The 14,656-nt window shown below is 55.0% G+C and overlaps 4 protein-coding genes across 6 annotated transcripts; 2 read left to right on the top strand and 2 right to left on the bottom strand.

The window, feature by feature from the left end:
• The first annotated feature begins 81 nt into the window (after positions 1-81).
• On the top strand, positions 82-2,827 carry IQCC (IQ motif containing C). Its single transcript, XM_065856912.2, has 5 exons — positions 82-181; positions 491-634; positions 1,142-1,472; positions 1,580-1,698; positions 2,096-2,827. Exons 1-5 carry the CDS (start codon positions 113-115, stop codon positions 2,135-2,137), a joined length of 705 nt encoding a protein of 234 aa, XP_065712984.1. The 5' UTR covers positions 82-112; the 3' UTR covers positions 2,138-2,827.
• A 299-nt stretch (positions 2,828-3,126) lies between these two features.
• On the bottom strand, positions 3,127-6,048 carry TMEM234 (transmembrane protein 234). 2 transcript variants are annotated; one of them, XM_071798951.1, is made up of 5 exons: positions 5,924-6,048; positions 4,540-4,691; positions 4,104-4,170; positions 3,836-3,928; positions 3,127-3,494 (listed from the first exon to the last, which is right to left on the bottom strand). In XM_071798951.1, exons 1-5 carry the CDS (start codon positions 5,934-5,936, stop codon positions 3,433-3,435), a joined length of 387 nt encoding a protein of 128 aa, XP_071655052.1. In that variant the 5' UTR covers positions 5,937-6,048; the 3' UTR covers positions 3,127-3,432. The 2 variants fall into 2 exon arrangements, with proteins under 2 accessions (XP_071655052.1, XP_065712989.1); XM_065856917.2 differs by lacking the exon at positions 5,924-6,048 and adding an exon at positions 5,863-5,916.
• EIF3I (eukaryotic translation initiation factor 3 subunit I) lies at positions 5,944-10,525 on the top strand. The gene is made up of 11 exons (XM_065856911.2): positions 5,944-6,023; positions 6,236-6,328; positions 6,835-6,922; positions 7,463-7,528; positions 7,852-8,001; positions 8,109-8,236; positions 8,634-8,744; positions 9,128-9,217; positions 9,499-9,572; positions 9,763-9,855; positions 10,161-10,525. The coding sequence occupies exons 1-11, from the start codon at positions 6,021-6,023 to the stop codon at positions 10,240-10,242; spliced, it is 978 nt and encodes a 325-aa protein (XP_065712983.1). The 5' UTR covers positions 5,944-6,020; the 3' UTR covers positions 10,243-10,525.
• Positions 9,492-14,603, bottom strand: LOC136112323 (myotubularin-related protein 9-like). 2 transcript variants are annotated; one of them, XM_065856906.2, is made up of 11 exons: positions 14,407-14,603; positions 14,138-14,197; positions 13,747-13,855; positions 13,351-13,476; positions 13,062-13,235; positions 12,725-12,942; positions 12,455-12,616; positions 12,227-12,368; positions 11,922-12,142; positions 11,609-11,760; positions 9,492-11,471 (listed from the first exon to the last, which is right to left on the bottom strand). In XM_065856906.2, the coding sequence occupies exons 1-11, from the start codon at positions 14,601-14,603 to the stop codon at positions 11,308-11,310; spliced, it is 1,725 nt and encodes a 574-aa protein (XP_065712978.1). In that variant the 3' UTR covers positions 9,492-11,307. The 2 variants fall into 2 exon arrangements, with proteins under 2 accessions (XP_065712978.1, XP_065712979.1); XM_065856907.2 differs by lacking the exon at positions 14,138-14,197.
• Positions 14,604-14,656: the final 53 nt, after the last annotated feature.

Raw genomic sequence — 14,656 nt, 5'->3', positions numbered from 1 at the left:
GCGCGGCCAACTCCGCCCCGCCGCCATCTTTGCGGGGCCCACGTGACGGGCGGTGGTGGCGTCGCGGCCGGATGACGCCATCAGGAGGCGCGCGGTTGCCGTGGCGCTGGCCATGGCGGCGGCGCCGGGAGCGGAGGCGGAGCGGTGGCGGCGGTTGGTCCGCGGGGTCACCCGCCTGCAGGTGCGGGCCCGCCCGGGGAGAAGCCCGTGGGAGGGGGGCCTGGCTGGGAGGGGTCCCTGTGGGGTGGGCACGGTCAGACGTGGAGAATGGGGAGGGGGGGGGTGCACAGCTGGATATGGGGCTCCCGCGGGGGGGCCCTGATCAGCCAGCGCTGCCTCATTAAAACCCACCTGGTTCCAGCCCTGGGACGCGTTTGGTTTTTGTGCGCCCGGCCGAGACCCCGGGCGGGGTGGCGGCGGTGGGGTCAGTGGGGGACACGGGGTGGCGGAGGGTTCGGGGGGGCTCTGGCAGCAGCACCTCCACCCGCAGGCCTGCGTGCGGGGGCACCTGCTGCGGCGGCGGTTCCAGAGCCTGCGGGCGCAGTACGAGGCCGTGGTGCGGGAGATTGAAGGAGACCTGGAGCAGCTGGAGTGGAGGGGACAGTTCCTGCCGCGCCCCGTGTTTGTCCCCAAGGTCTGCGCGTCACGATGTTGGGGACTTCTGTGGCCCCTTCTGGGGGGAGTGCTGGGGCACCTGTGGGTGGTGTGGACGGGGCAGCTGCACCCCAGATGGTACTTTTGCAGCGTAATCCCAGGAACCTGCATTTCTACCAAATTAAAAATGATAATTACACAGCCAAGGCCTGTGAGACTGTCCCAGGTTTGTGTCCCTGAGACCCCACTGAGGATTTCTTGCTCTGGGTGAATCTCAGCCTCAAGTCACGCGCTCAACCTGCGCAGGTGACTCTGGGTGCTGTCCCCAGGCACCCACCTCGCCCAGTCGGACCCTCCTGTGGTTGAGCTCTGCTCTCTGATGGTTTTACCACTTCTGGGAGGAAAGTCCTTTAAAAACTCCACCGTGGCTCCGAGCAGAGCGCGGCGGCGTCATGGCAGGAGCGCTGCTAACAGCAGTCTCTGACCGCCACCTTTCAGACCTTTATATGTTCTTTATATTTCGATCTCTCATGTTTTGGTGCTTTAGAAGCCACCGCAGGAGAAGCCTTCGGCTCCGCAGGAGTCTGTACCCAGTGACACGGCCAGCGCAGAGAAACCGCAGGAGGAGGTGGACAACCCTGAACCTGAACGGGACCAGGGCTGCAGCAGTGGGAAACCAACAGCCCAGCTGCAAAGTGAGAAAGAACCGAGCCCCACAGGTGAAGGCCATGCAGCGAGCCCCAAAAATCTGGGGGCTGATGCAAAGAAATGCACTGAAAAGGCCCCAGGAGAGAGTGAGGATCAGCAGAACGATAGCACCATGTTGTCTGCGTGGGAAACTGCGGTCCTGCACGCAGAGTCCCTCGGAGCCAGCCTGGGTGAGAACCAAAACCTTGAGAGCATCCTGGGGAGGTCAGAACAACAGAGGCTGATGGTGTCGTCTGAATCTGTTCTAAGAACAGGTTATTTTTCTGTTTCTTTGCAGAAATTCCGCTTGAGGACGTAAAGGAGCTTCCTCGAACTCGGGCTGGTCTCCAGTCGTACAGAAATCACTTGGTCATGGAGTTGCTGTGGCTGGAACAAGCCATCGCCAGCCGTAAAAACGTGAGGGCCTGACCCTCCTTTTCCAAACCAGACCAGTGCCGTCTGTGCTGGGGCTGAAGGGTGATGGTTCAGTCGCCCAAGGCTTGGATCAGATGGCGGCCGTGCCCTTTTTATTCCTTTTCTGGGGGAAAAGCAAACAAAAAGGGAGTGCGGAAGGAGAGCAGGAGCTGTTTAATGCGGTGACGAGCTTCACTCCGGCACCGGTGGTGCTTTGGTGATGCTGCAGTGGGTGCCCAGGCACCGTCTGGCTCAGTAAGCGGATGTTTGTGCAGCTTGAAAAGTGACATTTGTGCATCTTCTGGCCAAATGCAGTGATTTTGCTGGCTCATCTGCAAGGGCGGGTGCTTTCCTACTTGTGGGATTTAATCGTTAACACTTGGTTGTCTTTCTCTTGCAGTACTTGATGCTGAAAAAGCAGCTGGGGGTTCCTGACCCGTAGGAGGACGTTCCCGAGCACGTGGGGTGTTTGTTTTGTGCGGAGAAGCAGTGAAGCCGCAGCAGCACAGCTGTGACGTGACCTCACAAACAGCAGCAGCTTTGGGGAACTCCAGCTCTGCAGGTTGGTGTCTTCCACTTCAGAGGATTGTGGCAAGAAAGCCTTTTATTTCTTTTAAACGCAAAGATTTGGTGAAAGCGGGGATTAAACGTCACTGTGAAGCCAGGGAGGTGGTTGCATGTCCTGGGGTGAGACTCAGTAAGTGGAAATAAAATGCCTGAAGGCAGCGGGTGCTTCAAACCTGTAGGAACAAGCTCTTCTCCACCAGACTGTGGGTGACCCATGTGAACAATGAATCACACACACAATTTTGTTAAATAATGAAAACCTTGCTCCTTTCCCCATCTCTATGGTGTGGTGATGTGGCAGAGGAGACAGCTGCTTGGCTGGGCTCTAATTAAACTGGTTTGTGTGAACTTGGGAAGGACAAATTACCAGATAGAACACCCACTTTTGTACCAAACTGCCTGCCAGGAAGTTTATTGTGTGTGAGATACTTCATTGCATCATTGTCCCTCTGATTTCGAACGCTGGCAGCAATGAAACCAGTTCCACAAAATATATACATCTGTTTTCTGTTAACTTGTTTTAGGAGCATCTGCTCATCATAGTAATAAACAGCTCTTGTATTAACCCTCTCTGTGCAAGGCGTTCTGTATTTCCCTCCCTAGTGTTCCTGAGTAATTACAAGGGTAACGAAGATATTATTTTATTTTGTGGTATTTTGCCCTGTAGTTATTTTAGAGATGAGGGACACTCTGCAAGACTCTGTGGAGAAAAGCGAAGCGGTAACCCCGGTGTAAGGGCTACGCAGCATGAGTGGGGACATCACGGCTGAGTGTGGGGCCAGAAGCCACTTTCACATGCTTGGCCACAAAAAGGACAGTCCCTAACCAGGTCCCTTCTGCAATAAAAACAGCTGGTCCCAGAAGTTCCCATTGAACCTTTTATTACCCATTAATTATCCCTCCAGTGCTGAACAAGACAATTCAGTCATCCTTGCCTTGAAACATCCACAGATGGAAAAATCTCTTAAGACATTAAATCGGATGTCCTCGCAACAGGCCTTGTCAGCCCCAGCGCTCAGGGAACACAGTCTGCTGGATATCCATGTGTCAAAATGCAGCTTCCTAAGAGCAGCTGAGCCAAAGTGTCTGCTGCTGGGCCAGAATTTCCCCGTGAGCTGCAGCGGTTACCTGTGAACAGGTTCTCTTCCTCTGTTTCTCATTGCATCTCATTCACGAACCAGCTACACAGAGCGTGACTCCGAGGACGGTGAGCAGCATTCCTGCCACAGCCCCTACAGAAATGAGCGATAACGTATTGGGAATGTGCGTAATTCAACCCCGGTCAGTCAGAGCTTCTCGTTGCTAAATACACGATGCTCGGATGTCACGGTAAATCAAGCGGCAGAAATGTCTGGATAGATACGGCAAGTTCTGAAGAACGCTTTATTCCTACAGCTATTGCCCCCCGTCCTGGTGGTTTTAAGCTTTCAGGTTTCCTGCCATGTAGCAAGAGCTACTACTTAACGAGCGAGGGTATTTGCTGGTTTTCAGGAGAGCAGAGAGTAGCCCATGCTGTTAAATCAGCAAATAGATGCAGGAGACAACATGGGGAAATGTTTTAAGTGTAACTTACTTTTAGCACCAACATCCTCTCCCAGAATCCTCCCAGTCACCAGCGTGACGATCAATGCCAGGGAGTTACAGAGTGGCACTGCCAGGGACAGATCTGAATGGGACAGTTTTGAAACAGTTTAAAATGTATAATCTTGTACAAATCGTAAAACGTGTTTTATTGGTGATCATTACAAGAGAGCTGCTTGATGTTTCGCTGAGTCACCAGAATAGCACTGATCTTCCCAAAATCCCACTCAACCCACTCCACGGAAGCAACAGGAACTGACCTGCAGATGCCAAGGTGAGGTAGAAGAGGAGAGATCCACCTTGATTGAGCAGAAACGGCACCACATACTGCAGGAAAAAACATAAACCTGTTAGTTTCTGCCTGCAAACCCCCCTTGCACCCCCCGTTTGGCAACAGAAACGTATCACACTGGTGACACTGCCAGTCACAAGCTGCTCAATATCTTAGTTCCCCAGCCGGCAGAAGGCACACTGTGCTCATTTCATGCGAAAGATGAGGGTTAATGACCTGTTGCCTATGAAACCGGCCTCAATTTTGCACAGGAAGAGCACTGCTGCAGGCAATTAAATGAAATATTACTGAGAATAAAGAATTCTGATAGGTGGAATATTTAACAGTTGAAGTATCAAGTGCAGAAGGAAAGAGCAATGATCCCAAAGGCAGTTTGACACCCAAGAGTCCGGACAGGGTCTCACCTTGTAGTTGAGGCCCAGGAAGCGGATCTCTGCCAGCAGCTGCCGCAGGCGGCCCTGGCGCCGAACCCCCTCCAGCCCCGCCGCGCCGGTGCGCAGGAACGGCCCGGTGCTGCCCCACAGCACGGCCACCAGCACCAGCGCCGCCGCCTCTCCTGCGGCACAGCATGGAGGAAACTATCACCTTGCCGATAGAATAGGCCCTGGCAGGGTCTCTCAGCAAAGCATCTTTTACTAATGGTTTTGAAAGACCGGGGGGGAAAGGACTGAGAGACATCAGACTATGAATCTTTAATGTAAAACAAAGTCTCTTCGAACTACTCCTGGAATGCAAACTGATAACTGTATTTACAAGTTAATCTAGGGAGAAGGGCAGCCAAAGAGCCAGGAACGCATATTTTAAATAGATCGATAAGGGGAAGGGGGTTGTTAGGATTAGATGACTGAGACAGGTAAACTGAGGCAGGGTCGGGTGGTCTGTAAACCCCGCAGTGCCAACCAGTGTGGAACAGGGGAGGGAAATTGCGGCCGGGATTCGGGGGGATGTAAGCAGGGGCTTTTTGCCCTGTTCTGTGTGCCTGCCTTTAGGTGCAACACCCGGCCTTGCGAAATCGTTGTTAAATACGCTTTGCTGAGAGGTCCTGCCTGGGTCTGTTACATTGGCACGGTGGTTGTTTCCTATAAGTGCCACCCCCCCAGGGACAGCCCCCAGCAGCCCTGTTGCTAATAATATATATAAAACATATATATAGAGATATATATATAGTTATTAATGTTGTTGCTTATATCTTATATAATTTTATCATATAGTAATTATTATATATACAGTGTATGATATATGTTATATAATGTATTATTTTATCTAATAATGTAATGATATGATCATTATAATAATAGGCAATAATTATAAATATTACATATTAGAATACATAATATAAATATAAAATACAGCAAATAAGTAGTAACTACGTAATAAATACTATGTATTGTAAATATATATTATGTGTCTGTATATTCTCTCTATATGATATATTCTTACATAGTACACATTTTATGTAGTATAAAATTTTATTATTATACAGGTTGTTTCAAAAAGATGGACCCAGTGTGAAATCGCACAGCTTTGAATGGGGTTCATCGCTCTTGAAACACCCTGGAATATAATAATAATTGTTATAATAATAATCTACTTGGGCCTCACAGCCCAAACCCACCGCCATGTTCTCCCCTCAGGGGAGGCCTCAAACCCCGTAGCCCCGTTTCCCCCCCTCAATTAAAGCGCCCCCCGTTTGTCACCACTTCCCCCCTCATAGAATCCCCAACAACCGCCGCCGTTTTCAAGGCCCCGTTCCCCGGGAGCGGCCGCCATTCAATCCCGGAAGCTCACCCGCGGTCGCCATAGCAACGGTGACGTATTTCCGCCCCGCTCACCCTGTGAACCGGAAGAGACGCACGGGTCTCTCTTTCGCCTCAGTGTTGCCGCCATGGTGAGAACGGGACTGGGACCGGCGCTGGGATTGGGGTTCTTACCGGTGTTTAGGACGTGCAGAGCTCCTGGGACGGGGTTTCTGGGCGGCGGAGGGGGGCCGGGAGGCGGCGGTCGCCGCCTCCCGGCCCCCCTCCGCCGCCCAGAAGCCCCGTCCCGGGGGCCAAGGCCTCTCCCCCCCTGAACCATTAAATGGCGTCTCCCCCCTCGCAGAAGCCGATCCTGCTGCAGGGCCATGAACGCTCCATCACGCAAATCAAGTACAACCGAGAGGGAGACCTGCTCTTCACCGTGGCCAAGGATCCCGTGAGTCTGGTGTTCCCCACCGCCATAATTTTTCATCAGTCTCGTTAATTAATCCGGTTGTTTTGGCGCAGAGCCACATAGATGATGAAGGGAGTGGGGCATCTCCCGTGTGAGGAAAGGCTGAGGGAGCTGGGGCTCTGGGGCTTGGATAAGGGGGGACTGAGGAGTCACCTCATTCATGGTTATCAATATATACAGGGGACAGTGTCAGGAGGATGGAGCCAGGCTCTTGGTGACAACCAATGATAAAATAAGGGGTAATGGGTATAAACTGGAACACAGGAGGTTCCACTTAAACATGAGAAGAAACTTGTTGGGGGTGAGGGTGTCAGAGCCTGGCCCAGGCTGCCCAGGGAGGTTGTGGAGTCTCCTTCTCTGCAGACATTCAAACCCGCCTGGACCCCTTCCTGTGGAACCTCAGCTGGGTGTTCCTGCTCCATAGGGGGATTGCACTGGATGAGCTTTCCAGGTCCCTTCCAACCCCTGACATTCTGTGATTCTCCCAGATTGTCAACGTTTGGTATTCAGTGAACGGAGAGCGTCTCGGCACCTACAATGGCCACACGGGAGCTGTGTGGTGCGTGGATGCAGACTGTATCCTTTAGTCACAAAAACCGGTTTGTCCATCCTGTAGTTTGCTTTACACCGACTCACTTGAGCTGATTCCAAGAGGAGCATGGAGGCCATATGGTGCATTTAACTCTTCTGCTGTCTTTCCCTCACTCCATCTTTTGGCTCTTTCCTGCCATGGTTGTTTGGAATCGCGTGTGCGGGCAGCGTGTCCCATCCCCTCATGTTTGTGCTTTGTTGGCCCTGGGAGCTCAGGGAAAGCACCCATGTTGCACAAGGTTTTCCATCGCCAGTGTTGGCAGCAGGTGGCAGAGATGAAAACGTGCAAAGGTTGTGTTAATGCAAGAGTTAAAGCCTTTTCTTTAATGTTTCAAGAGGAAAGTTGTTGGTTTTGTAATGGGAGCACTTGGGCTCTGTCTGTACTGGAGTGTTGCTGGTCCTGGGATGGAACTTGTCCAATCTCTGTGTAATGTGGCTTTTTAATCTTGCATATAAATATTCTCTGGGAGTTTAGTGGCTTTTTGGAGCTGAGAATATACCTATATTCCTTAACAAGTGACCCAGGGGACACGCGACATGTGCTCACCGGCTCTGCGGACAACAGCTGCCGGCTCTGGGACTGCGAGACGGGTGAGACTCTTCCCTCCCCATGCAGCTCTGTCTGCCTCACGGCTCAGTCCTGCCTGACAGCTGCGAAGCCTGAAGGACATGGTGGCAGTGTCACATGTGCTTGTTCTTCCCTCTGGAAGAGCTCTGAGCGCTGGCTTGGGGTGCTGGAGGGGAGGGTCTGTGCATGTGCCTGGTTTCTAGGGAATATTTACTGAATTTATTCAGTGCTTGCAGGTCACCCAACCTGCTTGTCGGCTTCACCTGATGCTCTTGTCCTCCCTCAGCTTCTCGTTTTCATTAAAACGTTTCAGCAAAGCAGCTGATGCTTTTTGCTCTGTGTCCAGGGAAGCAGCTCGCGCTGGTAAAGACCAGCTCAGCGGTGAGGACGTGCGGCTTTGACTTCGGAGGAAACATCATCATGTTTTCCACGGACAAGCAGATGGGATATCAGTGTTTTGTGAGCTTCTTCGACCTCCGGGACCCCAGCCAGATCGGTGAGGAATCCGCGCCAGCACCCGCGGCCGGGAACAAGGGGAAGCGTTGATCTCCAGAGCCGGTGCCACCGTGTCTGTCTGTCTGTCTCCTTCCTTCCTTCTCGCAGAAAACAATGAGCCTTACATGAAAATCCCCTGCAGTGATTCTAAAATCACCAGTGCCGTCTGGGGCCCTCTGGGAGAGTTCATCATCGCAGGACACGAGAGCGGGGAGCTGAACCAGTTCAGCGCCAAGGTCAGCCTGATAAAAACAGCATCTCCCTACGCCTGGGGGAGGATATCGCCGTGTTCCTGTGGTGGTTGTGGGGCAGAATGTGGGGTTTTAGCTCAAACCAGCAGCCTTGTGGAAGGACAGTTAAAATAACCAGAAAGGGCTGTGGGGCATTGGAACAGGCTGCCCAGGGCAGTGGTGGAGTCACCGTCCCTGGAGAGGTTGAACAGATGTGGAGGTGAGGTTCTCAGGGACATGGGGTAGTGCCAGGGGTGGTGGAATGGTTGGACTCGATGGCCTTGAGGCTCTTTTCCAAACAATTCTGTGATTCCCCAATCTCCTAAATTATTTTGAGTGGAGGAGTTGCGTGTGCGCTCACTTTCCTCGCCAACACGCTGAAACTGTCACCTTTCCCCTTCAGTCAGGGGAGCAGCTCTCGAACATCAAGGAACACACCAAGCAAATCAACGACATTCAGACCTCCAGGGACATGACCATGTTCATCACCGCCTCCAAGGACAACACGGCCAAGGTGAGGCTGCCCAGCAGAAATGCCGTGGACTGGACTGGGGATATTTCCTCGCAGGGCTTCTGCCCAGAGCCGTTTGCTCCTAAGGAATTGGAGTGAGCAGAAAGTTAAAGCTTAGTGGGAAAGTTCAGTGAGAAAGGGGAGGCACCACCGCATTAAATTAATGCCCAAGTGTTGAAAACAACTTTGCCAAAATATATCTGCAGTTTGCTACCTCCAGAAGGTCATAGATGTGACATTTACCATAGGCCAGGACTTTGGGATTCTGTGGAAATGGGTTTTTTTTGAGGGTTCGGACGCCCATGAGTGACTGTAGATCAGATTTGTAGGAGTTAACTGAGCTGCCAGCCCTTCTGCAGAATAACTCTCTGCCTTTTCCCTTCCAGCTGTTTGACTGCACGACGCTCGAACATCTGAAGACGTTCCGGACGGAGCGACCGGTGAACTCTGCTGCGCTCTCCCCCATTTTTGATCACGTAAGAATGAGCTCGTTCACTTTAACAGTCTCACTGTGACTCCTGCGTTGTCTCTGGAAGGCAGAGTGTCACCAGTCCACCTAAAAATCATGATTGTGGGCTTGGTCTGGGGGACTCTCCTGCGATTTGGTGCAGGGAACAAGATTTTGGGTCCTCTGATTTTTAAAAGAGTGTCTGGGAAGTGGGAACTTCTGTGGGGCTGGAGGCAGCTCCTGAGTTTGTGGGATGTGCTGGGTGAGGAGGGAGCAGCACTGACATGTTGGGGCTTCTCTCCTGTTCAGGTCGTGCTCGGTGGTGGGCAAGAGGCCATGGATGTGACCACGACCTCCACCAGGATCGGCAAATTTGAGGCCAGGTTGGTTCTTCTCCTCTTGACAGGGCTCCTCCTCACCAGGAGGGCCCCTCACAGTCCGGGGCTGCTTTTCTCAGAGCATCTCGCTGCTGGAGTTGTTAAACTCACAGAGCTTTTCTCAGGAAACCCTGATTGTGTCCCTAACGGGGCTCCTGATGTCTTGTGAGAATTGATTTCTTCTTTCTTCACCCAGGTTCTTCCACTTGGCTTTTGAAGAAGAGTTTGGCAGAGTGAAGGGTCACTTCGGTCCGATAAACAGCGTCGCTTTTCACCCCGATGGGAAGAGGTGAGGATCTCTGGGGGTCTCACACCAGGCTCCAGTTAAGCCCAACCCAACTCTCGGTTAGGATAGGGCTGGGCTGACAGGGACCAGAGCCAGCACCTTCCTTAATTCTCCCATTCCAGCTCTGCTGCCAGGGGTTCACCCTTACACCCTGCTGCACATTTTGGCTGCACCACTGATACTTTTTCTGTCCTGTGACTCCTTTATTAGTTTTTGGAGGGGGTTGTGAGAACAGACTCCAATACTGGGTCAAACCTCTGAGCTCCCGACACCGTTGATGATTTTGTCTTGTCTTTCCTCCCATACAGTTACAGCAGCGGGGGCGAGGACGGCTACGTTCGCATCCATTACTTCGATCCCCAGTACTTTGAGTTTGAATTTGAAGCTTAAATCTGGCGCAGAACTGTTGGAAGGCCTGAAGCCACTTTGCTCCAGTGGGAAGCAGTTAATGGCAAACTTGGGGGCTGTGGGAAGGTGGGGAATAGAAGCCAAACCGGCTCAGAAGGGCAGGACTGGATTTCATGAGCAGCAGCAAAGGCGAGGACGGGAGCTGAGCTGCCTGCCTGCCCCTGGGGATGCCACTTCCTGCCCCGCTGGGCTTATTTATACACCAGGGGAGGAAAAAAAACATCAGGAAATAAATAGAAATCTTTTATAAACACAAGCAAAAGCACCTCTGTGGGTTTTGAGGTGTTTCTTGGGTCTGGAACAAGATTAACTCGAGCGCTTTGCGTTCCCGGCTCTGTTGGCGGTGCCCTGCGCCCCACCAGGGCTGTTACTTTGGGGTCTCTCTGTGCCACGTTCACTTTTTCTGGGGTGGATCTGGTTTGGCTCCGGCCTTGAGGTGTGAACAGGCTGAATTGCAGCAGCCGGTGGTTGTTTTCCAGCTGACACACACGCGCCCAGCTCTGGTGCTTTGTTTATTTGCTGGGACTGACCCTGAGCCAACTTTCCTCATGGAACAGTTATTTCCTGCACTAGCACTCGCTTTTGCTGTGAATCCTCATCCTTCTGTGCCTCTCGGGCGGTTTATATCTCTTTCCTTCCTCAAAACTGGGTTCAAGGGCAGATTTCCTGGGCTGGCTCGGTGTGACGGACGCAACGCTTAAACTGTAGCCGGCGTGCGCTTTGTGGAGAGGGTGTTGTGGGTTTAGGTGCGTTCTGACGCGTAGGTTTTGCTGTGCCTGCCGTTGGGGAGCTGCCAAAATCCCACTGGGGAAAGAGCGGGAGGGATCGGGGCTGCTCCTGCCCGTGTGAGAGCAGAAAAGCAGGCGTGGGGTGCAAAAGAGAGCACTTTACTAAACAAGCTCAGTCTGTGCAGCCCAGAGGCTGCGGAAAGGGCTCCGTCCCTGCTCCCCGAGCTGTCCCACGGGGGCTGTGTCTCACACAGCGCTTCCTACCCAAAGCCGCAGCGTCACCTTGGCCCCATGGGGACCGAATCACCCGCGCTGCTGTTCATCTTTCGTTCTCCGTCTGAGCAGCAGGGTCGGAGAGGGACCGGCTCAGCCTCTTCCCCACACCCTCCTTGGCGTGGGGGTCTTTGCTCTCTACCAACCGCTGGATCTCTGCCCAGGCCTCGTCCAGGTGCTGGGATGAACGGATCCATCGGAAGAACAAACCTTGGAGAGAAGGGGCTGTGTGTTAGTTCAGCTGTGCCGTAGCCCTCAAGAGAGAGAGGGAACAGCAGAGCCGCTTTCACTCAAACCGCCCCGCTCAGAGCTTAAGCTGGGTTTTGAGAGCTCTAGACCTGGCTTACCCTGCCAGAGCTGGATGCTCTGGGGCTCGACGGAGGGCCAGATGACCAGGGGGTTGTGTGAGTACAGAGGATTCAGGTATTTCGTCCTCTCCTCAGGCTGGTTCAGCCAGGCCCAGAGGGAGTGTGTGTTCTCCTTCACTTTACACAGGCACCTGAGGGAGAGGCCAAACACATTTCAGTCCCTGCTGGGGACAAATCTGACCCAAGCTGTGACGGGGAGGGCTTTGCTTTGCAGGCTCTACCCAAGGGCACAGTGGTGACCGTGACATTGCTCCGAAAGGACAGCGATGTCCCCACATCCCCCAGGACTCACCTCTCTTTCTCATTGTTGCAAAGGAAGGTGCCGTAGGCGGAGGCGTAGGCGTTGTCGAAGAGGGTGAGGAGGAGGCGCTCGCTGAACTCCAGGGAGAAGGGGAACTGGCGGCTCAGCTGCCACACGCAGTCGAGGAAGAGGAGGAAAAGTGGTGCCTCCTGCTTCGGCCGGGCGTGGGAGGAGGCGGAGCGGGCGCACCGGAGGTGGAACGGGTGACCAGCCTGCGGGACTCTCAGGGGGTTAACAGGGGATGTGGGGATGCCCAGCTGGGCTCGGCTTTACCCCCTCAGGACCGTGGGTCTCACCTCGATCCACTCCCGCTCCAGCAGCCCCAGGAACCCCCGCAGCGTGCGGCAGGACGGGTCCAGGATCACCTGCGCCAGTGCCGTCACCAGCAGCGTCGTGTCCGTCCCCTCTGCCCCGTGCACCAGCACAGTGGCCTCTTCCCTGTGGGCAGAGTCAGGGCGATACCCGAGGTTTGTGCCACGCTGAGGGTGTCAACAGGGGCAAAGTGGGACAGCAGCCCCCCTCACCTGTCCATGCACTGTGCGGCCAGGCAGGCCGTGCTCAGCGCCGCCTTGACGTGGCTCAGCCAGCGGCAGCTCTCCAGGCGGCTCAGCCAGCGGTCCATGGTGGCGGAGGTGTCGTTGCAGGCTTCCACCAGCTTCATGAAGCTCTCCTGCAGCGGGCGGCCTCTGCGAGGGAAGGACAGCAGTGTCAGGGCCTTGGCGAGGCTTTTTTTGGGAGGCTGGAGTCCCCATGCTGTTGTTGTGAGAGCTCCAGAGCTCAGCACAGCCCCTCACCTCTCCAGAGGCCGGTGCAGCCTCCGCCACTGCGGGTAGGAAGATTTGGGCTCTGTGCCCCCTCCTGTCATCCTAGCCTGCTTCGCCGCCTGGGCTGACCGTGTGTCGATGATAAAGCCCCGTTCCCCCTTGTCCAGGACTGTCCCCAGCAGCATCTCGTCCTCACGGCAGCGCTTTCGGTTGGGGCCTGTCAGCGGCTGGCTGCTGCGGAGCATCACCTGCGGGGCAGGGGGGCACCGGGGGAACCCCATGGGATGGGGGGCTTTGGGCTGCCTTTGTCCAAGGGCTGGCGCTGGTGGGAGAGGGGACAAGGAGCAGCATGGGGAGATGGACTCACAGTGCCGTTTTTGGGGTGGTAATAGCTGAGGATGGGGAATCGCCCGCCGTGCCGGAACCGGGCAGCCTTCCGAAGGGTGTCATCATCCACCGCCGCCGGCACGATGACGGACGGAGGGTACGTGGGGCAGGTGGTGAAGTCCTGGTTCACATGGCTCAGCCGCCACTGGCTGGTCTGGGGGAGATGCGGGTTTGGGGGCTGCCTTGGATGCAGCGTGAGCCCCAGCAGGCACCCAGTAAAGGTCACTTTGTCCCCCAGGTTCAGCCAGGTCTCTCCCCGCCAAGCTCACCTGCGAGGCGATCTGCTGGAAGTGCCGCTCGAGGGGGAAGAGGTGCCATCCTTCCTCGAGCCTCAGGCTCTGCGGTCTGTAGAAGAACGGGTACATCATCATCACCGAGTCCACTGAGGAGAGGGCCTGTGGAGGGAGCAAAGGTCATGGATGGCAATGTCCCCTCTGCGTCCCCAGGGTAGGCTCTGTGAACACCACCCCTGCTCCTGGCTGTGTCCCAGCAGCAAGCAAGCGCTGGGCGGGCAGGTGCTGGTGCCACCAGCCCCATGGTCACCTTGTGCCAACACCGATCGGGAGCTGAGTGTTTACCCGCGTTAATGACAGACCGAGAGCAAACACTGCAGGCGGCCGCCTGCTCCTGCCAACCCTTTGCTCCCCGGCTGCCCGGGTCCCCACCTCGATGGAGCTGGCAATGTTGAGACACTCCTCCATGCCCGGGATCTCCAGCTGCAGCACCTTCAGGTCTTTGCACCGCAGCGTGATGGTGCCGGAGGAGCCAGCGAGCCTGGGGGAGGCAGGAGGAGGGTCAGGGCTGGCTGTAGGTCCATGCACACAGACAGACAGACATGTGACATTGCCAAGCTGCCCTCTGTCCCCAGGAATGCTGAGCAGGACAATGCGGGAGGATTGTGCCGGTGCCAAGTCGCTGGGTTTCATCTGGCACCAGTGGCACACGTGTCTGAAGCCAGGATCTCCACCATCTCCCTGCCCTGCTCAGGGCCTGGCGGACACGGTTAGCACAGAGTCAGGTGGGTTAGCAGAGCTGAGAGAGCGTTAAAAGCCAAACCTGGTGTCCAGTGGGGAGCCGTTAGTCCCAGGGGGTTGGTACCAGCCTAAATTCTGCACTCTGAGGCATAGAGGAGAAGAGGAGATCAACGCCCAGTGCCGCCAGCATCCCTGGCGCAAGCCGTCGGGCAGAGGAGGGCTGAGGCAGCGCTGTGGGGTTGGCCGCGCTCTGCCATGGGCACCGGGACAGCAGCAGGGGATGTCCTCAAGCTACAGCAAGGGTGACACTGCTGGAAGGGAGCGCGGAGCCGGCCATGGGGAGAGACCCACCTCTTCTCCACGGCATCCACGTTGCGGATGAGCAGCCAAAGCTCCACGGTGCCAGGCTGGGCATCCCCCCCAGGGCAGGAGGAGAGGAGCAGGTGGTGGCTGGTGATGCACAGGGTGCCCTTCACCGCCGGCAGCCCCGCGCACGACAGCAGCACGCTCTCCACCGTCGCTGTCTTGATTAGCTCGGAGAACTCCATGGTGGTGCCGGTGGCTGCCGAGCCCCGGTGTAGTTTGCCAGCCACAGGGACCT

The sequence above is a fragment of the Patagioenas fasciata genome, chromosome 25 (genome assembly GCF_037038585.1).
Source record: "Patagioenas fasciata isolate bPatFas1 chromosome 25, bPatFas1.hap1, whole genome shotgun sequence".
Lineage (NCBI taxonomy): Eukaryota > Metazoa > Chordata > Aves > Columbiformes > Columbidae > Patagioenas > Patagioenas fasciata.
The sequence above is the reverse complement of the archived record's forward strand: the minus strand, read 5'-3'. Positions and strand labels throughout refer to the sequence as shown.

Bases quoted from the DNA above. Each gene is read 5' to 3' on its own strand.
- IQCC (XM_065856912.2), top strand. From the start codon at position 113: ATGGCGGCGGCGCCGGGAGCGGAGGCGGAGCGGTGGCGGCGGTTGGTC. The intron at 1,473-1,579 runs GTGAGAACCAAA...GTTTCTTTGCAG, and splicing joins GTCCCTCGGAGCCAGCCTGG to AAATTCCGCTTGAGGACGTA. The intron at 1,699-2,095 runs GTGAGGGCCTGA...TTTCTCTTGCAG, and splicing joins CCATCGCCAGCCGTAAAAAC to TACTTGATGCTGAAAAAGCA.
- TMEM234 (XM_065856917.2), bottom strand. From the start codon at position 5,905: ATGGCGGCCGCTCCCGGGGAACGGGGCCTTGAAAACGGCGGCG. The intron at 4,692-5,862 runs GTTGTTGGGGAT...GCTGTGCCGCAG, and splicing joins GGGCCTTGAAAACGGCGGCG to GAGAGGCGGCGGCGCTGGTG. The intron at 4,171-4,539 runs GTGAGACCCTGT...TTTTTCCTGCAG, and splicing joins TCCTGGGCCTCAACTACAAG to TATGTGGTGCCGTTTCTGCT.
- EIF3I (XM_065856911.2), top strand. The intron at 7,529-7,851 runs GTGAGACTCTTC...CTCTGTGTCCAG, and splicing joins GCTCTGGGACTGCGAGACGG to GGAAGCAGCTCGCGCTGGTA. The intron at 9,856-10,160 runs GTGAGGATCTCT...CCTCCCATACAG, and splicing joins TTTCACCCCGATGGGAAGAG to TTACAGCAGCGGGGGCGAGG.
- LOC136112323 (XM_065856906.2), bottom strand. From the start codon at position 14,603: ATGGAGTTCTCCGAGCTAATCAAGACAGCGACGGTGGAGAGCGTGCTG. The intron at 12,943-13,061 runs GTGAGTCCATCT...CCTGCCCCGCAG, and splicing joins ACCACCCCAAAAACGGCACT to GTGATGCTCCGCAGCAGCCA. The intron at 12,369-12,454 runs GTGAGGGGGGCT...CTCTGCCCACAG, and splicing joins GCCGCACAGTGCATGGACAG to GGAAGAGGCCACTGTGCTGG.